General features: G+C 45.4%; 1 protein-coding gene across 1 annotated transcript in view; it reads left to right on the top strand.

Annotated features, from left to right (window-relative positions):
- The window catches only part of GNPTAB (N-acetylglucosamine-1-phosphate transferase subunits alpha and beta), a 715,805-nt gene that overhangs the window by 202,614 nt on the left and 488,032 nt on the right, over nt 1–25,159 (top strand). Inside the window, exons 5-6 of the mRNA XM_086919157.1 lie at nt 402–607; nt 18,201–18,265. Coding sequence (XP_086775283.1) covers nt 402–607; nt 18,201–18,265 — 271 coding nt within the window. The remainder of the gene's footprint in view (nt 1–401; nt 608–18,200; nt 18,266–25,159) is intronic.

Here is a 25,159-nt window from a genome sequence, read left to right as displayed (position 1 = left end):
CATGCCGCTTTATAGTATTCTACATATCTATTCGCATACACGAACATCATTTGATTGTTATTGATTTGCGAGTGCACGCTGTGCCCTAACAGGCCTGGTTCTAGGTTTGCACCATTTACACTTCTGTTCTGTCTGATTCTGACACTGTCTTATTGCCATTGTGCCGTCATGTGGTTTCTTGAAATCCAAAACAAAAATAACATGTTCAAATAAATATTAAATGATCTTTAATGCTTTTGATTTCAATGTCAACTCATATCCAACACCTTAATAGAAAATCATGAGCATTTTACTAAACAGTACTTCATTTAAAAATTCCCTGTTCTTCAGAAAAATTCTCATTTAATGATTGAAGAACTCTGATGTTAACTCTCTTAATGTTCTATTTAATCTATTTTTAGTGAGAAACAACTGGAGTGTCTCTTGACGCATTGCATTAAAGTGCCTATGCTTATATTTGATCCGTCTCTGCCATCCAGTATCACACTGAAAGATCTTCCATCCATTCAGCCTTCGTTTCATTCGGCTTCTAACATATTCCATGTGGCTAAACCAAAAAATCCTTCCACCAATGTAACCGTGGTTGTCTTTGACAGCCACCAGCGGGGTAAGAACCATATATATTTTTCTCATGACTGTAATATTCATTGAGTTATAGCTATGTAAGAGGCATAACACAGTAAAAACTGTGAAAAAAAGATTTTCTGTGTATTGGCAATGCTAATTTAATACAATCCGGTTTGTAGTTCTTTGAATCAGTTTTGTGGAAGGATTTTGTATTAACACAAATCAATGCAACATCTTTACCTAACTTCCTCTAACTTGCTGGTTATTTAAATAAGTTCTTATGTACTTTTGTGAGACCAACATTAATGACGGTCAGCCTCAGAGATCGAGCCCTTATTCTGGATTACAAAATTACCCTAATGCCACTGATTACTTCTTTTATGGAGAGCATCTTTGGACAGCTAAACCACGTACAAAGTATGTATACTTTCTCCTCTTAATTAAAAGAGCAACAATGCTTTAATGTTCTGTGCACTGTAGGCTAGGTAACCGCTCTAAAAACAAATTTTGAGAGAGAAACGGGCAGGAATATATCGGGAAAGAACATAAGAGCCCCTGTTATTATTTCAAGTTAGTGTTGTCTTCCTGTCACCCACAGTAACCAACTTTTAGGAAGGTCCGGTATATAGGGACCCAGTGTTAAAGCTTTTTATAACATTTATTTTGAATCACATAAAATATGCTACAGCGAGCTGATGGATCAATTCTTCCAGTTCTGCCTCTCCCCTGATAGGCCCTCCAGTTGTGTACCATACCCCTACACCTCTCTTCAGAGACCTGGATGATAATTTAAGTTCGTTTATCTTGACCTAAACTGCAATCAGTTAGCTTGTCATTTTCTTGTGGGATAACAAGAAGCTGCAGTTTTGAGTGATAAGCTGATACAAGTTTCAAAGCAACTCTGCGCGCTGACCATGGATCCAACCACCGAATCAGCGCCCCCCACCACCACCCTCTGCACCTTGGACCCCGGTCAGCACCAAAGACACCACCCGCCTGATGAACACCATCCACTCCGGCTCCCCTACCGACCCCTGCCCACACCACATCTTCAACAAAGTCGACTCCATCATCGCACCCCAACTCCGGAACATCATCAACAGCTCCTTCGCATCCGCCACCTTCCCGGAGAGTTGGAAACATGCCGAGCTGTGCGCCCTCCTGAAGAAATCCACAGCGGACCCCACGGACCTGAAGAACTTCCGCCCCATCTCGCTCCTCCCCTTTCCAGCCAAAGTCATCGAGAAGACCGTCAACGGGCAACTCTCCGCCTTCCTCGAAACACACAGATCCCTCGACCCCTCACAGTCCGGGTTCCGAGCAAACCACAGCACCGAGACCGCCCTCATCGCAGCCACCGACGAAATCAGGTCCCTGCTCGACAACGGAGAGACTGCTGCCCTCATCCTCCTGGACCTCTCAGCAGCATTCGACACCGTATGCCACGGCACCCTGATACAGCGCCTCAGCAACACCGGAATCCAAGGAGCGGCCTTGGAGTGGATCATCTCGTTCCTCGACAGAAGAACCCAGAGAGTCCTCCTCCCCCCGTTCCGATCCGCGGCCACCGAAGTCATCTGCGGCGTTCCGCAAGGATCCTCACTCAGCCCCACCCTCTTCAACGTCTACATGAGCCCTCTCGCAGCCATCGCACGCCAACACAACCTCAACATCATCTCCTATGCCGACGACACCCAGCTGATCCTCTCCCTCACCAACGACCCCGCCACCGCCAAAGCCAACCTCCAGGAAGGAATGAAAGACGTCGCGGAATGGATGAAGATCAGCCGTCTGAAACTGAACTCGGACAAGACGGAAGTCCTCATCCTCGGACCATCTCCCTCCATCTGGGACGACTCCTGGTGGCGCCCTGCCCTAGGCACCGCACCCAAGCCAACGGACCACGCACGCAACCTGGGCTTCATCCTGGACTCCTCCCTCACGATGACCAAGCAAGTCTACGCCGTCTCGTCATCCTGCTTCAACACCCTGCGCATGCTCCGAAAGATCTTCCGATGGACCCCACCGAAACCAGGAAGACGGTCACCCAGGCCCTCGTCACCAGCCGTCTGGACTACGGGAACACCCTTTACGCTGGAACCACAGCCAAACTCGAGAAAAGACTCCAGCGCATTCAGAACGCCTCAGCACGACTCATCCTGGACATCCCTCGCCACAGCCAAATCTCTGCCCACCTGAAAGACCTGCACTGGCTCTCCGTCGACAAGAGGATCACGTTCAGACTCCTCACCCACGCACAGAAGGCTCTCCACGAACGTGCCCGAAGTACCTCAACAGCCGCCTCACATTCTACACACCCACCCACCAGCTCCAATCCGCCAGCCTCGCCCTCGCCTCCGTCCGCAAATCCACAGTCGGAGGAATATCCATCTCCTACCTGGCAGCCAAGACATAGGAACTCCCTCCCCACTCAGCTACGGCTGACCCTGGACCATCTCTCCTTCAGGAAAAAACTCAAGACCTGGCTGTTCGAGCAGTAGCGACCCCCCCCCCCACTCAGCACCTTGAGACCCTACCGGGTGAGTAGCGCGCTATACAAATTCTGTTGATTGAACTCTGTTTTTTGCTAGGAGAGCTCTGACTGTGTACGAGTTAAGACCCAAAGAACTATCCTAAGGAATGCACCATTTTCACCCTTAAACATTCCCACAGTAATGCTGGTGCTAGTTTGTAAGTGGTCCTTACCAGTGCCCTGGAACCCCTTTCAACTGCTGACTGTCTTTTAGAAATAAAATCCCCCAAACCTTCCATATTATTCCACATCCAATTCTACCCTAAAAGACTTGGAACACAACTTTACATTTTAGATCGTATATATCTGTGTGCATACATTTCTTTAAACCAAGGAACTATCTATGTAGCAGGCAAGCTGACTGTGTTTGTGTCCCAGTCTTCACACCCTCTTATAATCTTTACAGAACTCTACCCTTACCATCAAGTTATTCTGGTGGAGATTTGTGAACAGCCCGCTCCATTGTCGAGGGCTAGACGTCAAGTAGAATTCTTGATTCTTACTTTGACTGCGCCAAGGAATAGACTAGGCCCTTCAGCAACCATTTTGCTTGTCATGGATTTCTGTACATGACTGGAGCTTGGCGTCTGCAGGAAGGAGGCCTGAGTCTGGAGAAGAAAATTAATTAGTGTTGATTTGCCCAGCCTCATAGGCCTATTCTCACTAAGTATTTGAAATTGCGTCCACCCTTCGATTTTGCTTTCCAAGGCTCATAAACTAACTTTCTGTTTGCCACATCTGCCTACAATTGAGAGCCTTATCAATTTGGTCAGAAGTCTTGCCAGCCCCTATCCCAGTAGTGCCCTCAGTTAAGCTGGAGTGAAAACTACCGGAACAGTAAGGTACTTCAACTCTGTTCCTCAGCAGCAGCTTGCCTACTGGGAGAGTTCTAAGGTGCCCAGTGCCAAGTGGACCCACCCACCGAAATGGAAATGGACATTCGGAGCCAAGAGGATAATGCTTCTATACTCCTCCTTGTTTCCCGGCCCAGGCTCACCACTGCACCAGCTTTCCACGCTGTGGCTTCGGATAAGTCTTGTCTTCTGTAGTGGCCTGCCGAGCTGTCTTCTGTAGGTGGCTCTTGGGCTGTTCATCTCCTCTCACTCGGGGGATCGTAAATCTGAATGAGCCACCCTTGGCTCTTTCGTCAAATGCCCTACTGCACCAATAGTAGGCCTTTTAGATGGAGCGTTGTCAGCCTCAGACCAGCCATATCTGCATACACAGCTCTTTGGATGAGTACCCAGAAAATGAGCTGGGCGTCCATGTAGCTCGCACCCTGGGATGGTGCCTACAGTGCGTCCAAGCAGACCAGAAAATGGGAGTTAAGTTGGGGACTACTGCGGAAAGCGGCCATATTGAAGCTTGTTTGGTCCCTCCAATGCCCCCTCATTGTTTAAACCAAATTGTCTGTTTTTTCAGCACTAAACTGCAATTGGGCACAAGTTATTGGTGGTAGAGCGTTACCATTTGGTGTGCTCAGCATTAATTTAGACTGGCTCCAGCGAAGACATGAACTATGGTAAGAGGACTGAGTTGAAATAAACACAAATTTATTTCAAATTCTAGCCTAGTTCTTGTGAGGCAATCCATTTGTCTATTCTGCATCTTGTTAACTTTAACTTAATCTTTGTTAGCGGGGAGAAATTTGGGCTAAAATGCAGCCGCCGGACTACTCACATTTTGTCAACTTGGATAATTTCCTCTAATTTTACTAACTGTCAGGGTTTCTTCATATTACAAGCCACTGGCCTAAGATGGTTCTATCCGATAACGGGCAGCACAGGATGTGGTTTCATTCTTTTGCTAGTGAAACAACTTTAGCAAGCTGTAAACCTCAACCAATAGATATGCGTGGAGCTGCTGTGCATTGCTGTAGTTCTTCCCCCAGATGTTCTTTGACGAACACATTTTAAGTGCCTGCACTTGCAAGTACCTCTAGAAGGGAAAGTATAGAGCTGTAGATCTATGGTAGGACATGTCCCTTTCAAATTAAATTGGGTTCAAAAGGCAATGCACAAGTGTGCTGTTGCCTTCGGAATTCAGTTGAATTTTCCTGCTGCATCTTGGGATTTGTAAGTACCTAGAGCCAAATCCTCTACAGATGTTGATAAGTCATTTCTGAGTTGGAACGCGCCTCCCTCGAGGATACTAGGGATCAGTACATCGGTCTGGAAATGGTAGACTAGTACTAGAATTCTCAAACACTGTGAAAGGGAATGAGTGGAAGACTTTAGGTTTTAAATCGGTACCACTTTCTGTAAACGTATGGTTTAATAAGATTGTACCGCTTCTGTCAAAAAACACTCGAGTGATGAAAAAAATTAGAAGGTTAATCAATTTGGGATCCATTCTGCAGCCTTTTCCTACCATTAGATCTCAAGTGCTGGTAGGGAAGTTTGTTCATTAACCTCTGGTATCGTCTCTTATAGAGGGAATACATATTTCTTCCAAAGAAAGGTTTAAAGAAAAGATTGACCAAGCAAACTTTGTCAGTTCCACCAAACAGTTATTTTGTGCTGCAAAGAAAAAAATCGGAACTGTCTTCAGTTCTCTCCTGATGATTTGCATGTCTCTACATTGAGTTGTATATGGGCCATATACCTTAATTTTTCATTAACAAGAACATGGTCATCCTTTAAATTTTGTTCATACTACACAGTTTCCAAACATTTATTATTGTTTTTCTGAGGGGAGAAACCGTAAACAGCACTACATCGAACAGGCAGCAGAAATAAAACATTTACATCATTGCATAATTGAACACTCCGATTCAATGCTAAAAGGTATTGTCTCCACGTTATCCTATATTTTTAAACTGCAGTGTCCCCACCATATATCCTATGTCTTATGCTATTTACATGGACAACCATGTGCCTTAAAACCGTTCATTCAGCTGCTTTACAAATATCTATTCTTCATGTCTGGGGGGTTCAGACGTGATCAATGTCTGGCAATATCACGTTTCGCCACCAGTATGCACACTGCCACAAGGTGACTAGCATCCGTACCATCTATTCCCTCTTGTTCCACCCGCAATATGGCATACTTAGGGTCACGGTATAAGGGGTAACCCACTAGTCCACTTTAGGTGGTGTATACTGCCAACTAATAACGGGTAATTTATAGGCATGTCCAAATCTCCATGGCAGTGCAGGCATGAGGGGGTCTTTTCTCGTACCCATAGATCAGAGTCTGGTGGAGTAGTAGTAAGTGTAATGAAAGTATTTAAATTGAATCCTCAATAATTTGGCCAAAATGCCAAGGCATCTGGCTGCCATTTTGACCCCTGTCCACCTATTATTGTCAAGAAGACCAATGTCCGCTTGCCCTCATTCCCTGAGATGCAGAGGAGGGTCTGGTGTGTTTATCACAGGGGTCTATGTATAAACGATGTGCCTTTCTTTCGGAGTGGTTCCATTACAGTTTGGGGATCTAGGGAGTCGTAGTTGTAAGCATCACAAACATTTAGAGATGCAATGCAAATTCTTCTTTTAATTTAGCAAATGTTTTAATATGTCCACCCTCCCACACATCTCTCATACGTGAGATGCTGATCAAGTGCCAGGGCCCAAATCTGGTGAGACGCGAGACAACCAGGTACCCCTCCATAAGGGGGCTTTCCTTGTGATCATCTTGAACCATTTAATGTGTTTCAGTGCCCGCTGTCAACAGGCCATGGAAATTCATGAGGGTGCCGGCATACCCCTGGGAACATAGGTGCCATTTAGGATGGCATCCAAGGTCCATGTTTGTAGGAGAATCCCTTATAATTCTGGTCTTGAGTTTCTCAATTTATCCAATCATTGCAAAGTACTAACTGTAAGGCCCAGTATTATAGGTAGAGGTCTGGTATACCAAGTTCCCCGTCGTATGGAGCTTGGATGCACCTGGCGAGAGCTACTTGGGGTACGCCGCAGATTTTTAATAAAGAATGCACAGTTTACCAGAACTCTGATATTCAACATTTATCAAAATATCACTAATATTGCTTCGATAACTCCTTGAGTACCACCTGCATTACTTCCAGCTATGAGGAAAACGCGACTTTTCCAATGCCCTTTTCCGAAGGAACAGCCTTACTAAAAGGTTTCCCTAGTGCAGAGTATCAAAGATGCAGCCATGGAAACTGTGTTTTCCGACCAGCTTCTTGTTGATTTGGATATTGACTTACAAAATAACTGTTCCATTATCTTTTATCAAATTTACCACTCCAATTCCAGCTAAGTTATTTACTGCTAGCTTTTTTATAAAAATCTGTAGTTTCTTCTTTCTGTGAGCTGTACACTTTCCCCTATCCAAACCTGAACCCGAAGTTTAGATAGCTTTTCTTGATTCATTATTAAATCTGTGACCGAATCTCTCTTCAGCGACCGGCTGTAAGTAAGATGGTGATTCGAGAGGAGAAGCCTAGGAGAGAAGGTGATGTCTTTGTAGCAATAGCAAAGTCTGGTATTGTCCCTCCAAGCTGGAAGGGAGCAATTATTAAACCGATACACAAAAAGAGGCAGACAGATGTCCTTAATAATTTTCACCTGCTAAGCCTCCTTTACGTTGGGACAAGACTGCTTTAAACAAGGGTATTCCACTGTGGATCAATTTCTTAGCTTATGGGCCCTGGGGCAAAAGGAGATGGAGACTTCAGGGAATTTGTTCTGTTGTTTTGTCGACTTTAGCTCGGCCTTCGATTTGGTTGATCGAAGTATCCTGTGGGTCAAGATACGGCAATTGAAAATACCCTCCAGCTTGCTTGCAGTTCTACAGGAATGGCACTCACAGAATTGGGCCCAGGTGTTGCTTGATTGAAAGGGGCACCTCTCGAATAAAATACCTCTAGAAAATGGGCTAAGGTAGAGCTGCGTCCTGGACCCACGTTTTTTTCCGTTTCTTGGCGTACTCCCTGGAACGCTTGTCTCAACCAGCTCTTTCGCAAGCCTCCTTAATGCAGATGATTTGGCTATTGTGTACTTGACCCCAGTAGGCGTACAGAGGAAATTAAATAGTTTTAATAGATATTTTGAAAACGATAAACTCAAGGTAAACATGGAAAAAAACTAAGATAAAACCTTTTGGGAAAAACTTGGCATCTGAGTAATAGGATGGTGTAGGCGGTATCCTCGTACAGATACTTGGGTATGATCTCAAAAAAATGTACCTGGACTGTACATAAAGATTTAGTGGAGACGCAGGCCGGCAGTATGATTGGAAGGGGATTTGCATGCCTGGAATTATTTGGCCTACAAATCAACCCTGCAATTTTGGGGCAAACTTTGGTGTTTGCGGTTCAAAAGGCATCCGTCCCCTGTGCTAATGAAATTGTAAAGAGTGAAGTCAGATAGTCAAGGCAGGTTAGAAATAGACTAGGGGAAATCACTGCAGCCCTAAAAATTGAGAAATGTAAGTTGTCTGAGGCCTCTCGGAAGGTGAATTAAAATAGGCCTGCAGAAGAGCGTCTCGGTTGTATGATTTTGAGTATGTAAGGAGGAAGCCCTCAGCCAACTATGTTGGAATCCTGGGAAAATCAGAGAGGATTCCCGTACATATCAACACTCCGAGACACTCCGATACGGTTTTTATGAAAATAACTGCAGGATTAAGGTATCAGAATTTTAATGTTCATCTGTTACTGGATTGTCTTCATTTCAATAAGATTCGTTGTCTTATTTTAAATCCCCTTTTTTCATAATATGATCTAAAACATCGCAATGAAGCACTTTTGAATTTTTAGATGTAGCTTGGACCTTAGCAAACTCTTTAAAAATAAGTTTGGGCTAACAGTGTGATTATTGCAGTTCCAAGATTTGTTGGGACTCTCGACGGCACATTTTAGGATTGAGAGCAAGAATGGACATATAGAGATACACATTCTTTTAAGATTATTTTTTGTTTGTGGATCTGTGGGAATCAATAACAGATCTGGTAGAACTGGATTGTTATTGAATGTTATTTTTAATGAATCTTTTTATTGTGTATTATTGTATTATGTTTTAAAGGCAAGTGTCTAAACATTAAAAAAAAATTCAACTGACATAAGAAATGAAATTCCTGTATTAGTGCTTATTTCTGCTGAAGTTTATATTCCTAGTGGAACCTAGCCTTCTTCAGATCCTATCCCTTATCAAAATGGGAAAGAAGTTTTTTCATATTCTCAACTTAAAAAGCAAAATGTGAGCAGTGATGTATGTTTTCATGTTTCTTACGCTGAATAGGAGCCTTGGCCTGATAATAAGCATTTTTTAAAATGTCTACGGAAGTAGTTCCATTGAATTAGCTTTGATCTTTTTAAAACTAATTCTATGGAGTTTTGAATTTTGTGCACTGTTTACTTGTAATGGTGTATTCACTGAGCAATTCGTTCATGCGGAGGTATCTTCAACTAAATTTTTTTGTTTTATGTATGGTGGTGTTTTATGTATGCATGGTGTGAGGAAAACAGAGGTACATCTCAATATGCCTCTCATCCTCCAACTTCTGATTTAGTTTGCGCGTCTATTCTCCTCTCTGCTTACTCCCGCTGAGTAATCTAGGATAATGTTTCACTTCCTTCCATAAAAGTTTGACTTGTAACCCTAAAAGAAAGCATTAGTACTTACAAACTGGCTAAGTTCTAAAGTAAAATTAGATTCAATTGTTCTTTAGGGTGTCTCATATTTTTGCTGTGCTGTTGTTGAATGAATGACTATTTTATAAAGCACAAACAAATACCCGAAGGCGTCAAGGCGCTGCAAACAGTTCCACTATCTGATAATAGCAGAGAATCTTCATAGGTCAGTTTTTACAAGGCAAAAAGGCAGGTCTTCAAGGCCTTTCGAAAAGAAATATGTGGTTCCACACAGGAGATAAATGGAGGAAGAGTATTCCAAAGCTTAGTCGCTGCAACTAAAAAAGCCCTTCCTCCCCCATCGTGACCTCCTATATGTGGGAGCAACAAGCAGTGTTTGTTAGCAGACCGCAGTTGTCTAATGGGGACATATAATTGAAAGATATGCCTGATTCCATCTGGTCCTGAATTATGTAATGTCTTGTGCACAATGCACAGGGCTTTAAACAGAATTCTTTTTTTCTGCTGGGAGCCAGTGTAATTTCTTTATGACAGCCGATATTGAATTACATTTAGGAATATCTAGGACCAATCTTGATGTCACATTCTGCACTGGTTGTAGTTTATTGATGGAAGCCTTATTTATATTTAAGTAAAGGGCATTACAATTGTCCATCTTGGATAAGATCAATGCTACTGCACCTTGCTTCCGTGCTGCCATTGAAGGACACAAATGCTGAGGACAAATCCAATAGAATCAGCAGCACGGTTTGTCCTGCATCTACCAAGGTGTGGATATTATTAACTGCAGTTTCCGTCCCATGGCAATTTCTAAATATGTAATGAGAGGGATCCAGTAGCTGCTGTTGCTCCAGATACATTCTGATTTGTGCATTCAGATGTTTCTCCAAGATCTTAGCAGGAACCAGAAGTAAGGAAATGGGTCGATAATATTTAAATTCTGTAGCATCTACGTTGTCTTTTTAGGTCTTGCTGGTGTCGCAGCGCGAAGCGCTGTCGCCAGCGCGACTTATTGTCGCTGTATAGGTAGCGAAGTGGGACAGGACAGGTGCACAATCTTAATAAACCCATTGCTGACAATGGCTGTGACCGAGCGCTTTAGGAGACACGTGCTGTGAACGTGTGCGGTTTAGGAGACACGCGCTGTGAACGCAGGCGTCTCTTCTCGCGCTCTCCCACACTTTCGCATCGCGTGTCTCCTACAGCGCGCGGTCACAGCCATTGTCTGCAATGGGTTTAGTAAGCTCGTCAGCAATGCGTCCCCGGACTCAGATAACACCCCCTAACCCTGCCCCCACTACTTGGCGGCAGAACTTGCTACGGCGCTGGTGCGACACGAGCGCACACAGTAAAACTGGGCTTGCGCCGAAGAGCTGGGCTTCTACGCCAAGCGTGTGAGCACAGGACTGGGGCCGACAGATGGAAGCTGTAGGCAAGTCTTTATGTGCCCGCTCATGGCTTGCTTTATTCAGCCGGGGCCCTCAGCGTGTGATCCGGTAGGTGCTGGGTGGGTCCACTGGTTGATTCCGCTGGCTGCTCACCACTTCGCCCTCTGCTGCTGCACGTCCTGTGCTCTAATCCGGCTCCACGAACGCATCCCAGGAGTCACGTACCGGGTGGCGCGCTCCTGCCCCCACCGCAGCTTGTATTTCAACAGGTACCGAAGATCGTCAAATAGAGTCTATTGATTCTGATGATCCACGGCTTTCAGTCCCGAGAGGTAAGTCTGGGCATTAAACGCAGTACTTTTAAAACATTAGAAACTGCTTGTTTTTTTCATTATTGTATTTTGCGGTCCGGCAACGCGGCCAATTCTTGTTTTGTAAATGAATGCACTTGGGCGCCGCTTTCCATACCACAGCGCCTACACACGCATCCATGCTTAGGGCCGCAGAGAGGAATTCCCTCCCACCTCTCCCCCGCCACTAACCGATGTTCCGGAGCGGAAGCGCTGCAGAGCTCTAGGCGCTATGCACCCGCTGGCACTTGCAGACCCTGAGCTAGACAATGTACGTGCCCATAATGCATGCATCGCCTGCATACCCCGTGGATATGGCTCAACCAGAAGTGGGTTTCTAGGCGCTTACTTGGCAACCCATGAAAAACATGCGTGTCTTTTGTGCTATTACTGGCGAGGAGTGAACTGAAGGTGGCTTAACAGGTCGGGTCGGTGCTCTTAGCTGTGCCAGCCTTTCATATAGGCACTGTGTGGCCTTATATAGCGCCCGTGCTCCCGGAGACTAGCAGCGCTGCCACGGCTCAGTATCCTGCTCCCCAAGCTCCAAGCACACACGCATCAATGCTTGGGGTCGGAAGAAGGAATTCCCTCCCACCTCTCCCCCGCTGCTTCTAGCATCATTTCCCACAAGCCAACCATAACAGATTCCTAACCGAACTGTTCCAGCTGCGCTGAAGACCCCGTCACCCTGTGACCCTCGGCATCTTAGCGGCAGTGTAAAGCCTTGAAGGTCACACAGCGGGGCCGCCCTCTCTCTGGTATGCTAATCATGCACTGCGCACAGACACTGCCATGGACTGTGAAGGAGAGGGGTGTTACTGGGCGTCTCAGGGGATGTAGTGGAAGCCTTGCCTCTTCTAAGGAGGATCTTCCTCTGCACATACCATGTTGTTTTTGAATAAGATTGTTGCAGAATGAATGACTCTTTTAGTACCTTCTAATTCACAAACACTCCTTTCCCAGGCTTTCACTTTGCTCCCTGGCGGGACACAACTAATAAAGATAGATCACGGCATGGTAAAGTATGTGTCCTTAGCAAAAAGTGTTGTTAACTTTTTACAAGATGAAGTCTTTAAAGTTATCGGTTCGCTCAGATTAATAAATGAAAAGGTAGGTCAGTACTGTTTGTCGTGGAACAATCTTCTGACTTGCCGGGAAATTCCTTAAATGCTACTTTTCCCACATCAGCGCTTTTAGTTATCTTGCCTGAGTGCCTCTTGCTGTCTAGCCAATGATAAAATTCTATCTAAGGCATCGCACCACATTTGTAAAGCCTCGAGATTTAGAAGTTCACTTCTCGGGTACCAGCATGCTATGCTACCTTTTCATCCAAAGCAGTTTCTTTAGGGCATCTTTTGCTGTGGCTCCCATTTCTTCACATTGAGAGTCTTGTTAGGAAATGCATCCCTGAACATCCACAGATACCTTTTAGTAATGCATGTCAGTACCCCGTACAGTATTTCAAGTTCAGCTATGTCTATGTTGCTACCAGCATTTACCATCTTTCTTTCCCTGAGAGTTCAACAAACCTGCTATCTATTGATCGCCCTCCCTCTATCTATTGATCGCCCTCCCTCTATCTATCGATCGCCCTCCCTCGCATCACCACAGCATCACTCAGTGGCACCATAACATCACTATGCGCTACCACAGCATCGCTAAACGCCACTGCATCACTCGTTGCCACCACAACATCACTCAGCGCCACCACTGCATCAATCTATGCAACCATTCGACAACAACTGGTTCAAATATGTTTTCTCAATGTTTCAAGCTTTATTACAAATGTCACAAAAAAATATTAATATTTCACTTCTGTGCTTGGATTTTCGTCACAATAAAATACACTGAACATAATCTTCACAAAAGTTATTTGCAAAAGTTTAAGCTATTGCCATTATAAATTACAATAACTTTTATTTAAGTATTAATTATTAAAAACAATTAAAAGCCATTGTTATTTGTAATATCAACACATCTAAGTCACGTAAATACAACACATTGCATTACAAATGCTTAATGTGTCACATTTGCAAAAGTTAAAACTATTGGCATTTTAAATGACAAAGCTATTAATTTAGCTATTTTCAAAACCAACACACAAATAAAAAATGTGTCATTTACAACTGCCAATAGCTCAAACTTTCCTAATGCGAAACCTATTGCATTGCAAATGCTTGTTTTAATAGAGGCTTTATGACTGCTTTTTTTCAATGTAGTGGATAGCATCCAGAAGTGATGCCCAAATTGAGCGTCGCTGTAAGGTGAGGAACAATGATCTCCATACCTAACCTCACCCCCTTTGGGGAGCACGGGTCCAACGGGGAACCTGAATTAATCCCTTCTAAAAACTAGTCGCTCTGTTTGTTTGAAAGAGGGAGAAAAGGCAGATAGAGATAGTTCCCTTCCCATGTTAGAAGAGCTGAAAAAGGAGAGATTAATATTCTAATCCGAGTTGAGAAGCTTGAAATGAAGATTCTCCAGGGAGGAATGCATTTTTACAATCTTAGAGTGGAAAGAGTTGGCCATTCCATCACTAAAGACCTGTTAGCTCTTGTCTTGGGAGGGTTTGATAGAGAGCTAAGTAGACTAAAAAGATCTCGAGGAGATTTGAAGGATGATGTCATCTGAGTACAAAATGATGATTTTTCTGATTTATTAGCTAGTTTACATTCTAGCTTTGTGGTTTCTTTTCTCTGATATGTCATAATGTTTACGCCAGATGCGTTCTTAATGGTGACAGGATTGCTTAAGTAACTTAAGCTTTTCTGGAAACCAAGGGGATGTCGGCTTTTCCCTACCTATGTATACTTCTTTAAGAGGAGCAAGAGAGTCAACTACTGCCGCAATCCAGTTTGAGTATTCTGTGGCTGCCAGGTTAGGGTCACTATATTCTGTCCATTGGTATTCCTTAAGGGCTTGAGGAAGGCTTCCTCGTTAATATGTTCCCCAATGTGGTCCTTGCTTTGTCAGTCTTGAAGCGGCCTGCTAGTCTAGAGCACTGTAAAATCATGTCTGTATGTAGTTCAGGATCTTGGGGGTCTAGTGGGAACTGAATGTGGTCTCTCCACTACAAAGTAATTGGATATTTTTTTTGAGTCACACTGCTCTAACCATTGTTTCAAGTGGGCTGCCATGTTTTGGCTCTCAGTATCCTCTAGCAAGCCATCCACATGTACATGATTACCCCTGACTGCAAACTAACGTCTTCCGCCTAGTATTCTAGAAGGGGCAATAATATCTTTGCTACATCTTTAACTTGTTTCTGCAAATTGTTGGTGTTCGTTGTAATTCTGCCAGTGCACCCTCAGTTTTCTTCACTCTTTCTGCAAGTTTGCATTGATCCTTTCTCAGGAGGCCTGCATCAATCGCCACCATATCAGTTTTATGTACTAACCTTCTCTGCTGTTAACGATGACCTTTAAGCTCCTATCAAACTTCTCTTGCGTGATGATTTGTTCTGATGTCTCATCATTTTTTTTCGCCAAGTGGATATCCCCCTGTGCTTCTGGCGTTCCTGTGTCAGGGCGTTGTCTTTCTGTGATTTTGTCCTTCCTTGTATTTCTTGATAGTGAGACTCCTCACCTACAGCAATTCAGTTATGGGCTTCTGATTGGTGTTACACTGGTAGTCAACTAATGCTTAATATGCAAGTTTTAATCATAGGAAAACAAGATAATGAGGAGCCCAAATGATGGGTGGTGCATTACAAATTTACCGTCTGCTTTTTCAGTGACTTCTCTTCTTTGGGAGAATAAAGTCCACGTTGAAGCCTGAAGTCTGTTGTAACCTTTCATAATGGTCACATCATTGCTTCTACTCATCTGAGTATCCCAGCTACCACCTCAAGCATGGTAGATGAGAAATTATATTGTGCCTTTGGTTCGGAGCGGGGAGGCCCTCTCTGTTCACTTATCCATGCTAAAGCAGGAGTACTGTGTCAGTGCAGATCACATCTCATTTTCTTTACGGACACTCCACTTGCCCGCATCTCACTCCCTTGTTTTACCTTCGGGTCCCCTAGCAGATTATTGCAGTACCACGTCAAGTCCCCCAGCTCACAGATATCTCCGTGCACTGGCCACTCTGCTTACAAACCTGTCTTTTCACCAGGACCTGGCTTCATACTTTCACAGATGCCATCTTTAAGGTTTTGGCAGCAGGGTATATATCAGTGTGCTGCTGCCTACTGAGATGTCACTTCTTCCACCTCTCCTGCATCGTGTTGTTTAGCTGTGAAGGACCTTGGCAGCATTACAGATGTCCCGAAAAAGAGATGATTCTGGATCGCAGTTTGTATTAGTGGGGACCGGCAAAGTGCTCGGTCAAGAACATCTCACTCAATTGGAGTTCGCTAGCTCGATCTGTTCTTGTTTCTACTACTGAATTGTACCAGTGTATGTACAAATGGGAATGTTTCTGGAATGTCCAAGTCTAGAAGAGGTACAAGGCTGCCCGCTGTAACTGATGCTTGTTGCACTGAAGATTGATCCACTCTCTTTTCTGTTTGGGAGCAATCCTGCTTCAAGAAGTATCCCCTTGTCACCACAAAAAGCAACCATGGTTTATGCACTGATTACCTCATCCTCTTGATGGAACATCTAAACCTTAACCGTTGTCCGATTATGGATGAAATGTCCACCACTGTGCTGTTCTCTGGCCTTGCAACTATTGAAGCAAATCTCAGTCACCCATTACCTGATGTGGTTTCTGAGGTGGGACAAGGACAGGGGCTGTGATGGTGTGCTGACCAAGGCAAATATCTAGGAGCTACGACCATCCAGTGATGCCACAGAGTAATTATGAGTCTTGAGAATACATTTGAAAATTGGCTAAAAAGTCCTTTCTCATTAACCGGGCTCTATCCCTAAAAAAGAAAAGTTACTTCTTCGTATGTTTTTGTATTCTTTTATGAACATTTTGTATTAGTATATAAGGCCTTTATCTTGGCTTAGATGTCTCTTCAGCAGGGCTCAGATGGGAGGTTCTGAAGCTGGAGTATGATGATGAAGTAAAGAAGAGCTAGCGAATCCCGATTTTGAAAGATACTTCTTGGCAGCTGCAGAGACGCTGCTTTTTCTTAGTTCACTGCCCTCTGTAGCAGCTACATGTACACATTGACTGGGTCTCATTGGAATCTGGGATTATTGGGAATAGGCGAGAATCCAATGCTTATATTAATACTTGAGGTTTAGTTGGTTCGACGTAGAAGGAACTCGCAGGTGTGTCTAGTCTTGTACTACATTGCTCACCATTGCTGCCTTTATTCAGTATTACTTATGAGGTTTAAGTTATCCTCTGAAACGTTAAAGAAGAGGTGAGTGTGGTGACCTTTGGAGACTTTTATTATGTGGACATTAATAGGCAGCACACCCACCCAGATTCAAGTAAGCCTGGGTTGTAAAAAAATAAATAATGAGAAATTATGTACAACCACTTGCCATCCCACTCTGTTCTAGACTTGGAAATAATTAGCAACTAGAAGTCTTTAAACCGGTAGAATTTGTAGATTCAGCAGTTGAAGGCTGGTGCTGGACATCTGTGCTGCCGTGGCACAGTAAACAATATAAAAGGCAATAGAAACAGTACTTTTATATAAGTATTTCAGACTAAAAATAGACATGCACTAGTTTACTGACTAAAAACGGAATTGCTTAGTTACAGGTATAAACTTTAAATCATTCCTCAATTGTACTACATTCCTAAAGTAACAGATTGTTTTGAGATGTCCAAGTAGTAGGTGTGCTTAACAATAACGTTTTGCTTTAAGCTTCAAGCTGTCCATACATTAGACTTTTTATTCAGTAGTATGCTGCTTGCTTGGAGAACTTATTTCCGTGCTTCTCGCGCTGCTCTGATCTGCTTTGAGGGACAGATCACACATTTATGGTATATAGGCTATTCTTTCCCTGCCTGTGTATAAGGGTATAGCATTTTTCAGTGATATGGAAGATGCCTAATGCAAATTAATATCAAAAGTGTCAAGGCCTTGAAATATTTGCGCCATTAACATGGCTTTGTAAGCGCCAGCCTGGGGCCTTGAATTAGGGGTAAAACACTAGGGTTTTGTGGTTATAAATCGGAAGCTTAATCCCGTTCCTAAATGTCGATCATATTTCCTACTGTGGATGTAATTCCCATGGTGCAGTATATGGCATGGCAGGGGTATGGTTTGGTTTGGTTCAGTTTACAGATATATGTTTTCTTGGATGACTGTATTGTCCTTGTTGGTAAGATCCACTGTTCACTGTAAGTAAGTTACTTGAAGGGTTGTGTTAGCTGGGTATTTTATGATGTCCAGAAGGTAAATTGGCACTTTAGTTGTTTTGTTGTGTTGTAAAAGTAGAAATAAATAAAATGACTGTTAAGTCTTTCCTCTGTTTACCAGCTTATCTGCCTGCCCCTACACACCTGTATGTCTGCTGCCTTTGTGGGTTTTAAATCTGCTCTCTTCTGCAGCAGTAGTTCACTTCCTTTATTCCAGAAAAAGAAGAGTCTTAATTGAGCAATTGTGTACTATAAAGTGATCCATGAAGACAATGGAAGTGTATTGATGTGTACTTCATCTCAGATTACCACTGCTGCAGCAAATGAAGAATATGTATAACACACGATGAAGAGAATGTATTTTTGTCCTGTTAATCCAAAATCGAGGTTGTCAGCTACAGTTAAGGAGTGTAAATGTAGTGGTGCCGTATGTCTTTTCATAACCCTAATACTCTGAATGGTGATCAATTGATGATGGCTGACCAAGCTGCAATTGTTGCTTATTCTTGTTTTTGCTTTACTTTTATTTGTAGCTGAAGCTGCACATTCTGGCGTTTTAGTGGACAACATTAAGCAGACAGTATGGAGAGGATACATGGTATGTTTGTGTGTATTTTCTTTTTCAAAATAATTCATTTATATACAAAAGCCTCCTTACATGAAGACTAAAATTATTATGAGCTACGGTTCCTCTGAATCCTTTCCTCCTCATTCAGAAACTTGACAATTTGATTGTGGATAACACACTGTATCTGTGAACTTAATTAGAAATTATATTTCATAGAAAAGAAACTGTGCTGTAATAATCCATACCAATGCTAAACGAAAGCTTATTAGTAAAAGTCCTTCGGTATCATGATAAAGACGGTTAATCAGTAATAGTGTAACCTGTTGAAATAAAATCACTACTGACTCACCAGATGAAATGCATCAGATAATAAACCATAAAAAAATCCTTCAGAAAATATGTAGGAAAATGCCTTAAAATTCTCCCTACTCTTTGCTGTAAATCAAGTGTTTTTGCGAAATACCAAGGCCTGGCTTTTTAGACATTCCTTCTCCTTTTGAACAATCCTCTCTTGAGGAATAATTCTGTAGTAGGGGATCTCGGTGTATAGTCATAATCTAGTGAATAGTCCCGCCCATGTGCGTGGACCCCGGAGAAATAAAAAATAATCTCTTAAAGTGTCGAAAAAATGCAGAACTGCACAGACACTTAAGAGAGAATTTAAAGATATATAATGCAGCCTATAAACAGGCTACACTGTCCAGTACTTCAGCTAGAAATTCCACCAAAAATCCACAAAACAGCAAAGCCTGTCCAGATTTCCCTTGCCTTCAGCAAAAACCCCTCTGGAATGATAGAGAGGAAGACATGGACAGACAAGCCCCATAGGCTGCCATTATGTGGCTCAGAACAGGATACTGTGCCTTTAAGAGAACTTTCCAGAACTTCACAGTTTCCCAGAATGCCCTGCAGGTCCCTCTTACTTTCAGTTCTTTTTTCCGACTCCTGCTAGCAGGACCCTGGAGCTTTGAGCTCTCCCTTTTTGGGATTTATTTGGTGTTTTTTCACTAATTTTCACAGATTTAGTACTTTATTGTGCTGTGGGGCTTTTCTTCTTGGTTTTCTCACTCTGTTTTTTGTCGAATATGCCTGAATTATTCGGCAAATGCCCGGAGTGCTCCAGGAAAAAGGCCAGGTCGGACCACCATGAGGTGTGTATCCTCTGCCTTCCAGCTTCTCATGTTCCAGAGGAGTGTGTGATCTGCCAAGGCTTCTCTGGAAGGACCCTGAGGGAAAGGAAGAAGATCGGACTTCAGGGTCTCGAAGAAAGAAGACTGAAGGCACAAGGTGGGTCTGAAGGGGCTTCTTGTGCCCATGCTGAGGTCCCTGGGGGGCTCCCCAGGGGCAGGAAGACCAGCAAGCGTCACCATTCTCCACCTGGGTTCATTGCGCCCACTACGGCGTTAAGAGGAATGACTGCGGTCTGTTCCCCATCGTCGGAGACGAAACGACGTCGACGCTCGGCGTCGAGGGATATCACTAGACCTTCGAAATCCCTGGGGACTGTTTCATCGTCATCCTCGTCGGTGTCAACGTCGAGCGATCGACGTCGACGAGCCAGGCGTCGGCGCTCGCCGTTGAGGCGATACCGCCGTTCGCCGTCGGCGAAGAGGAGGCGGACGTCGTCGGTGAAGTCCTCACCATCAAAGTCGCCGTCGAGGCCAATGTCGCCGTCGAAGCACAGGAGGTCGCCGTCGAGGCACAGGAGGTCGCCGTTGAGGCGCCGAGGATCGCCGTCGAGGCACAGAGGTTCGCCGTCGAGGCACAGAGGTTCGCCGTCGAGGCACCGAGGTTCGCCGTCGAAGCACCGAGGTTCGCCGTTGAGGCGCAAAAGGTCGCCGTCGAGGCACAGAAGGTCGCCATCGAGGCACAGAAGGTCGCCGTCGAGATGCAGAAGGCGTTCGACGCCGAGGAAGAGACGCTCGACGTCCAGGGGCCGACGCTCGCCGTATGGTCGCCGTTCTTCGATGCCGTAAAGAGGTGGAAGTAGACCTGACGCCGTGGGAGGTTTACCTACGTCCCAGGCTGGAAGAGAAGGGGGTTCGCCGCACTCGGTGTATTCCGAGGTGTATACCCCGTCGGGGGAAGGTGACTCCCCCTCCTCCGTTACCGAGGGGTCCCCCTCCGAGGACGCCAACTCCGCCTCCGTTGCCTCCACCGCAACCTGGGTCAGGGTTGCCCGAGAAGCCACCTCCGGTTCCACCAAGGTCGACTTCGTTACCTAAGCTTCCGACGCCTCCCAAGGGTACACCTAGACCGAAGACTCCGTCCAAACCCAAGTCACCCGTTCCAGTGGACCCGGTTGATCGTCCGAGGAGGTCCCGTTCACGCTCCGGACGGAGAGGAAGATCAAGGAGTCGTCATAGATCCTCCACCAGATCAAGGCGTCGCCATAGGAGGCGAGAGTCTAGGTCCCGCACGGACTCTTACAGGACCCATTCCTACTCGCCGACCTTATCGGACTCTCCTGAGACCAGGATCTCTCCAGTGGACGACATTGCCACATTCCAGGAAGTTCTCCTGAGGGGAGCTTCGAAGTTAGGTATCACGGTGACGGCTCCAACACCTACGACGTCCGTGATATTCGAGACGCTTCACAAGAAGCACTTGTCTCGCCCTCTTCTGCCTCTGGTGCCTGGATTGAAGGAACCTGCAGAGGAGCTATTCCTCACGCCAGCGGTGGTGAAGGCCGCTCCGTCCCGGCTTCTAAAGAAGTACAGGGCCCCGGATTCGGACCCTGCCTTTCTGAGAGGGGATCCGGTACCGGATTCAGTGATAGTGACGGCGGCCAGGAAATTACATTCTACCTCCCCGTCATCCACAGTGCCGCCAGATAAAGAGAGTCGGTGGATCGACTCAGCGGGCAGGAAAGCGTGTGGGACCGCTTCCGCAGCCATGAAGGCGGCCAGCGATACAGCTTTGCTGGGCCGTTACGACAGGGCGCTGTGGGACTCCATACTACAGTTAGTGGAACTGCTACCGAAAGACAAGAGGGGGGACTTCCAGGAGATCCTCAAGGAAGGGATGCTGGAATCAAACCAGGTAATCAGTGCAGCGGCGGACGCCTCCCTGTTGGCCGCACATGGTTACTGCCATGGAATCAATCAGCGGCGGCATGCCTGGCTACGGCTCACGTCACTCAAGCCGGAGGCCCAGCAGCGGGTGGCCAATCTGCCGTTTTCTGTAGAGACCCTATTCGGGAAACACGCAGATGATGAGATGGCCCGCATGAAGGCGGAGGCGGAGACCCTTACGGCTGTGGGCTTGGAGAAGCCCAAAGAAAAGAAAGCCTACCGACCGTTCCAAAGGCAGTTCGGTGCACAAGGAAGAGGACGGGGACAGTCTTCGGGACAACAGCAGCAGCAACAACAGCAGCAGTTCCGGAGACCCTTCCAGAAACGGCAAAAGGGTAGAGGAGGACAGCAGTCCTCTACCGCGAACAAGGGCCCGGCTGGGTCTCGACCTCGAGCGGTTACTCACCCGTCATCCTTTACCCGCTCCGGTGGGGGGAAGCGTTCAATCTTTTCTGGCAGAGTGGAGAAAAATGACTCCGGACGAGTGGGTGCTGAATATTGTTTGCAATGGATACATTCTTCGGTTCATCAGCCCTCCTCCAGCGATCCCTCCGGTCAGCTCGCAGTATCGACTGTGCGAGCTCCAGGCGGAGGCCGATATCCTGTTAAGGAAAAGGGCGATAGAAGACATTCCTCTGTCTCAAAGAGGAAGAGGTCTGTACTCCCGGTTCTTCCTGGTTCGCAAGAAGGACAAGAACGAGTTCAGGCCCATTCTGGACTTGCGGCAGGCAAACAAGTGGATTCGCAGAGAAAAGTTTTGCATGCTGTCATTGCATCAGATATTTCCTCAGTTGCAACAGGGGGACTGGCTTTGTGCCATAGACCTACAGGATGCTTACTTCCACGTGCCCATCGCGTACAAACACAGGAAGTTTCTGCGATTTTAAGTCGGCACCAACCATTATCATCAATACACAGTGCTGCCATTCGGGCTGAAATCTGCGCCCAGGACTTTCTCGAAATGCATGGCAGCGGTAGCGGCACACCTCAGGAAGAACAAGGTGTTTGTCTACCCGTACCTGGACGATTGGTTGATCAAGGCCTCCTCCTTCTCGGAAGCTCAGGCAGACTTCCAGAAGACGTGCGTTCTCTTGAACAAGTTGGGGTTGCACATCAACATGTCCAAGTCTGTCCCGATCCCGGTCCAGTACATTCAATACTTGGGGGCCACCATCAATACGCTGTCAGCAAGCGTGTCTCCTTCGGAGGAGCGACGGCGATCGATCCTTCGGAAGGCTCAGGCTCTTATGACCGCTCCATCTACAACAGTGAGGACGGTGTCTTCTCTACTGGGGTCGATGGCCTCTTGTATCTTCCTCACTCCTCATGCACGGCTACACATGAGACCTCTGCAGGAGTGCTTGGAGGACCAATGGGACCAGAGGAAAGGATCTTGGGACGACAAGATACGACTGTCTCTGCATGCTCTTCAGTCTCTGAAGTGGTGGTGTTCAGCGGAGAATCTCCTCAGAGGGGTTCCCTTCCACACGGACATCCCTACTCAGACTATCGTGACGGATGCTTCTCTCCAAAGCTGGGGAGCGCATTCGGGAGACTTACAGATTCAAGGAACGTGGTCTCAGATGGAGTCCACGTATCACATCAATTTCCTGGAACTCAGAGCTGTTCACTTGGCACTGAAGGCCTTTCTTCCGTCCTTCCAGGCCAACTCTCTGCTTGTACAGACGGACAATACGACCACAATGTATTACCTCAACAAGCAGGGGGGTTGAGATCGCGCACTCTGTCTCGGGAGGCGCACGATCTGGCGCTGGCTTCTGGCCAGAGGATTGACGATAACGGCTACCCATCTACCAGGTGTGCAGAATGTTCAGGCAGACGCACTGAGCAGACTGATTCAGGAAAACCACGAATGGGTCATAAACGACGACGTACTAGGAGAAGTCTTCGAAAGGTGGGGGACGCCAGACGTAGATCTGTTCGCCACCGCAGAAAACCGCAAATGCCGAGACTTCGCCTCCAGGTACTACCAGCAAGGGACGCTGGGGAATGCACTCTGGATCAACTAGTCGAACAGCTTTGTTTACGCTTTTCCACCCATTCCCCTGATTCCGGCGGTGCTCATCAAGCTGTCCCGGTCCTGGGCACGGATGATCCCGATTGCCCCGGAATGGCCCAGACAGTGGCATATTGAAGAATGAGTGGATGTATAAGTGTCTGGATTAAGAATTTAGTAGGTGCATGACTGACTGTATGAGAGAGTGATTAAATGTGTCTCACTGAGTGTATGGGTTAGTGACTAAACTGTCTTAATTTGTGCATCATTATGTCTGTTGTTGTGTAAACTGCTGAATGTGTTAATCAGTAGCTATATGAGTAACTATATATTGGATATTCTTTGGTTGCCCAAGTATTTGTATGGGAGACTGAGTATGTGTATCAGTGGCTGGGAGGTGTATGACTCTGTGCATAGATGTGTGAGCAGTTGATTCACTAGATGTATGGGTTCAAAAGTGCATGTGGAAAAAGCTGCATGGGCGGTTGACTGTGTGCATGAGTGTATTGGTGAGTGAATGGATATCTCAGTGCAACATGTCAAAGTAAGTACATATGTAGAACACAGTGCATGTGAGAGTTGACATATATAACCGTGCATAAGAGCCAGTGAATGTGTGAGTGGCTGTATGGATCATAGTGAACTTGTATTAGGGATCGTATAGGAGATCCAATATGTGTTACAATATGTTTGAATTAGTAAGGTGTGTATAACTGTATAGTTGCGGAAATGGAGGTGTGATTGATTCTTTGCATGACTGAGTAGATGTATGAGTAACTCCATTGATGAGTGACAGTCTGTGAGTGTCTGTTTACACTGATTGTATCTAAGGTTATATTAGAGTCTGAAGAGGTTCATCGTATTATCACATGAATGATATTATCAGTGATATTATCAGTGATGTTGTCAGTGATGTCATTTGAGTTGTCATCAGTGATGTCATCAGTGATGTCACTGACCATGTCATGAATGATGTAATATGTGACATCATCAGCAGTGGATTGCCGGTGCGCGATATATAGATAGTGCAACTAACTATATATGGAATTTCATTGGTTTTATATCAATAAAATGTCCAGCTAACTATATATGGTCTCTAACCTATGGTTTTTTCAGTGAATTTTCAAGGTTTTGTAAATGCAAATTTCTAACTATATATGGTCTATAACCTATGTTTTTTTCTGTGAATTTCAATGGTTTTTTTAAAAGCTAATATCTATAGCTGTAAAATATATTCTTTATTACGTGACGTATCACGTAGCCACGTGAGACGCCTCATGACGCGTCGCATAACCGTGACGTATCGGCTCTGCAGCGCAAACAAAACCCGTAACGTAAGCGCGCCGGAGCACGCTTACAGATATATATTTTTTTTTAACCTTAATTAGACAAAATCCACACGTGCACATATCTTGAGGCCTTGCAAAGGCACATCAAACAAACAGTCCCTACAATTTTGCCAAGTTTGGTGGAAATCTATTCCTTTAAATTTTATTTTACTGTTTCTCTTGGTTTTCCCCTTGTTACGCTTACCGGAACGCTACCCGGTACGCAAACCGGACGCTCCAAAAACACAAGATTGCGGACTCCCGTTACGCTGCCGGTTAGCTGCCCGGTTCGCGTACCGGGAAGCGCCTCTACCGCGAAAAATCGCAATTTTTTTTTCTTTTGCCCCGCGGGGAACTTTAATAGCCCCCTCATCAATCCTAGGGGGTCAGGAGGGGTCTACCTTACCCCTTTCCTTCATTTACACCTTTTTTTTCCACCTCTTGTCTCTCGATCCTACCGAGAGACAAGATGGAGGCCGCTCCGGACTGTTTACAATGTTGACAG

The sequence above is a fragment of the Lissotriton vulgaris genome, chromosome 1_1, assembly GCF_964263255.1.
Source record: "Lissotriton vulgaris chromosome 1_1, aLisVul1.2, whole genome shotgun sequence".
In the NCBI taxonomy this organism is placed as follows: Eukaryota; Metazoa; Chordata; class Amphibia; order Caudata; family Salamandridae; genus Lissotriton; species Lissotriton vulgaris.
The sequence above is the reverse complement of the archived record's forward strand: the minus strand, read 5'-3'. Positions and strand labels throughout refer to the sequence as shown.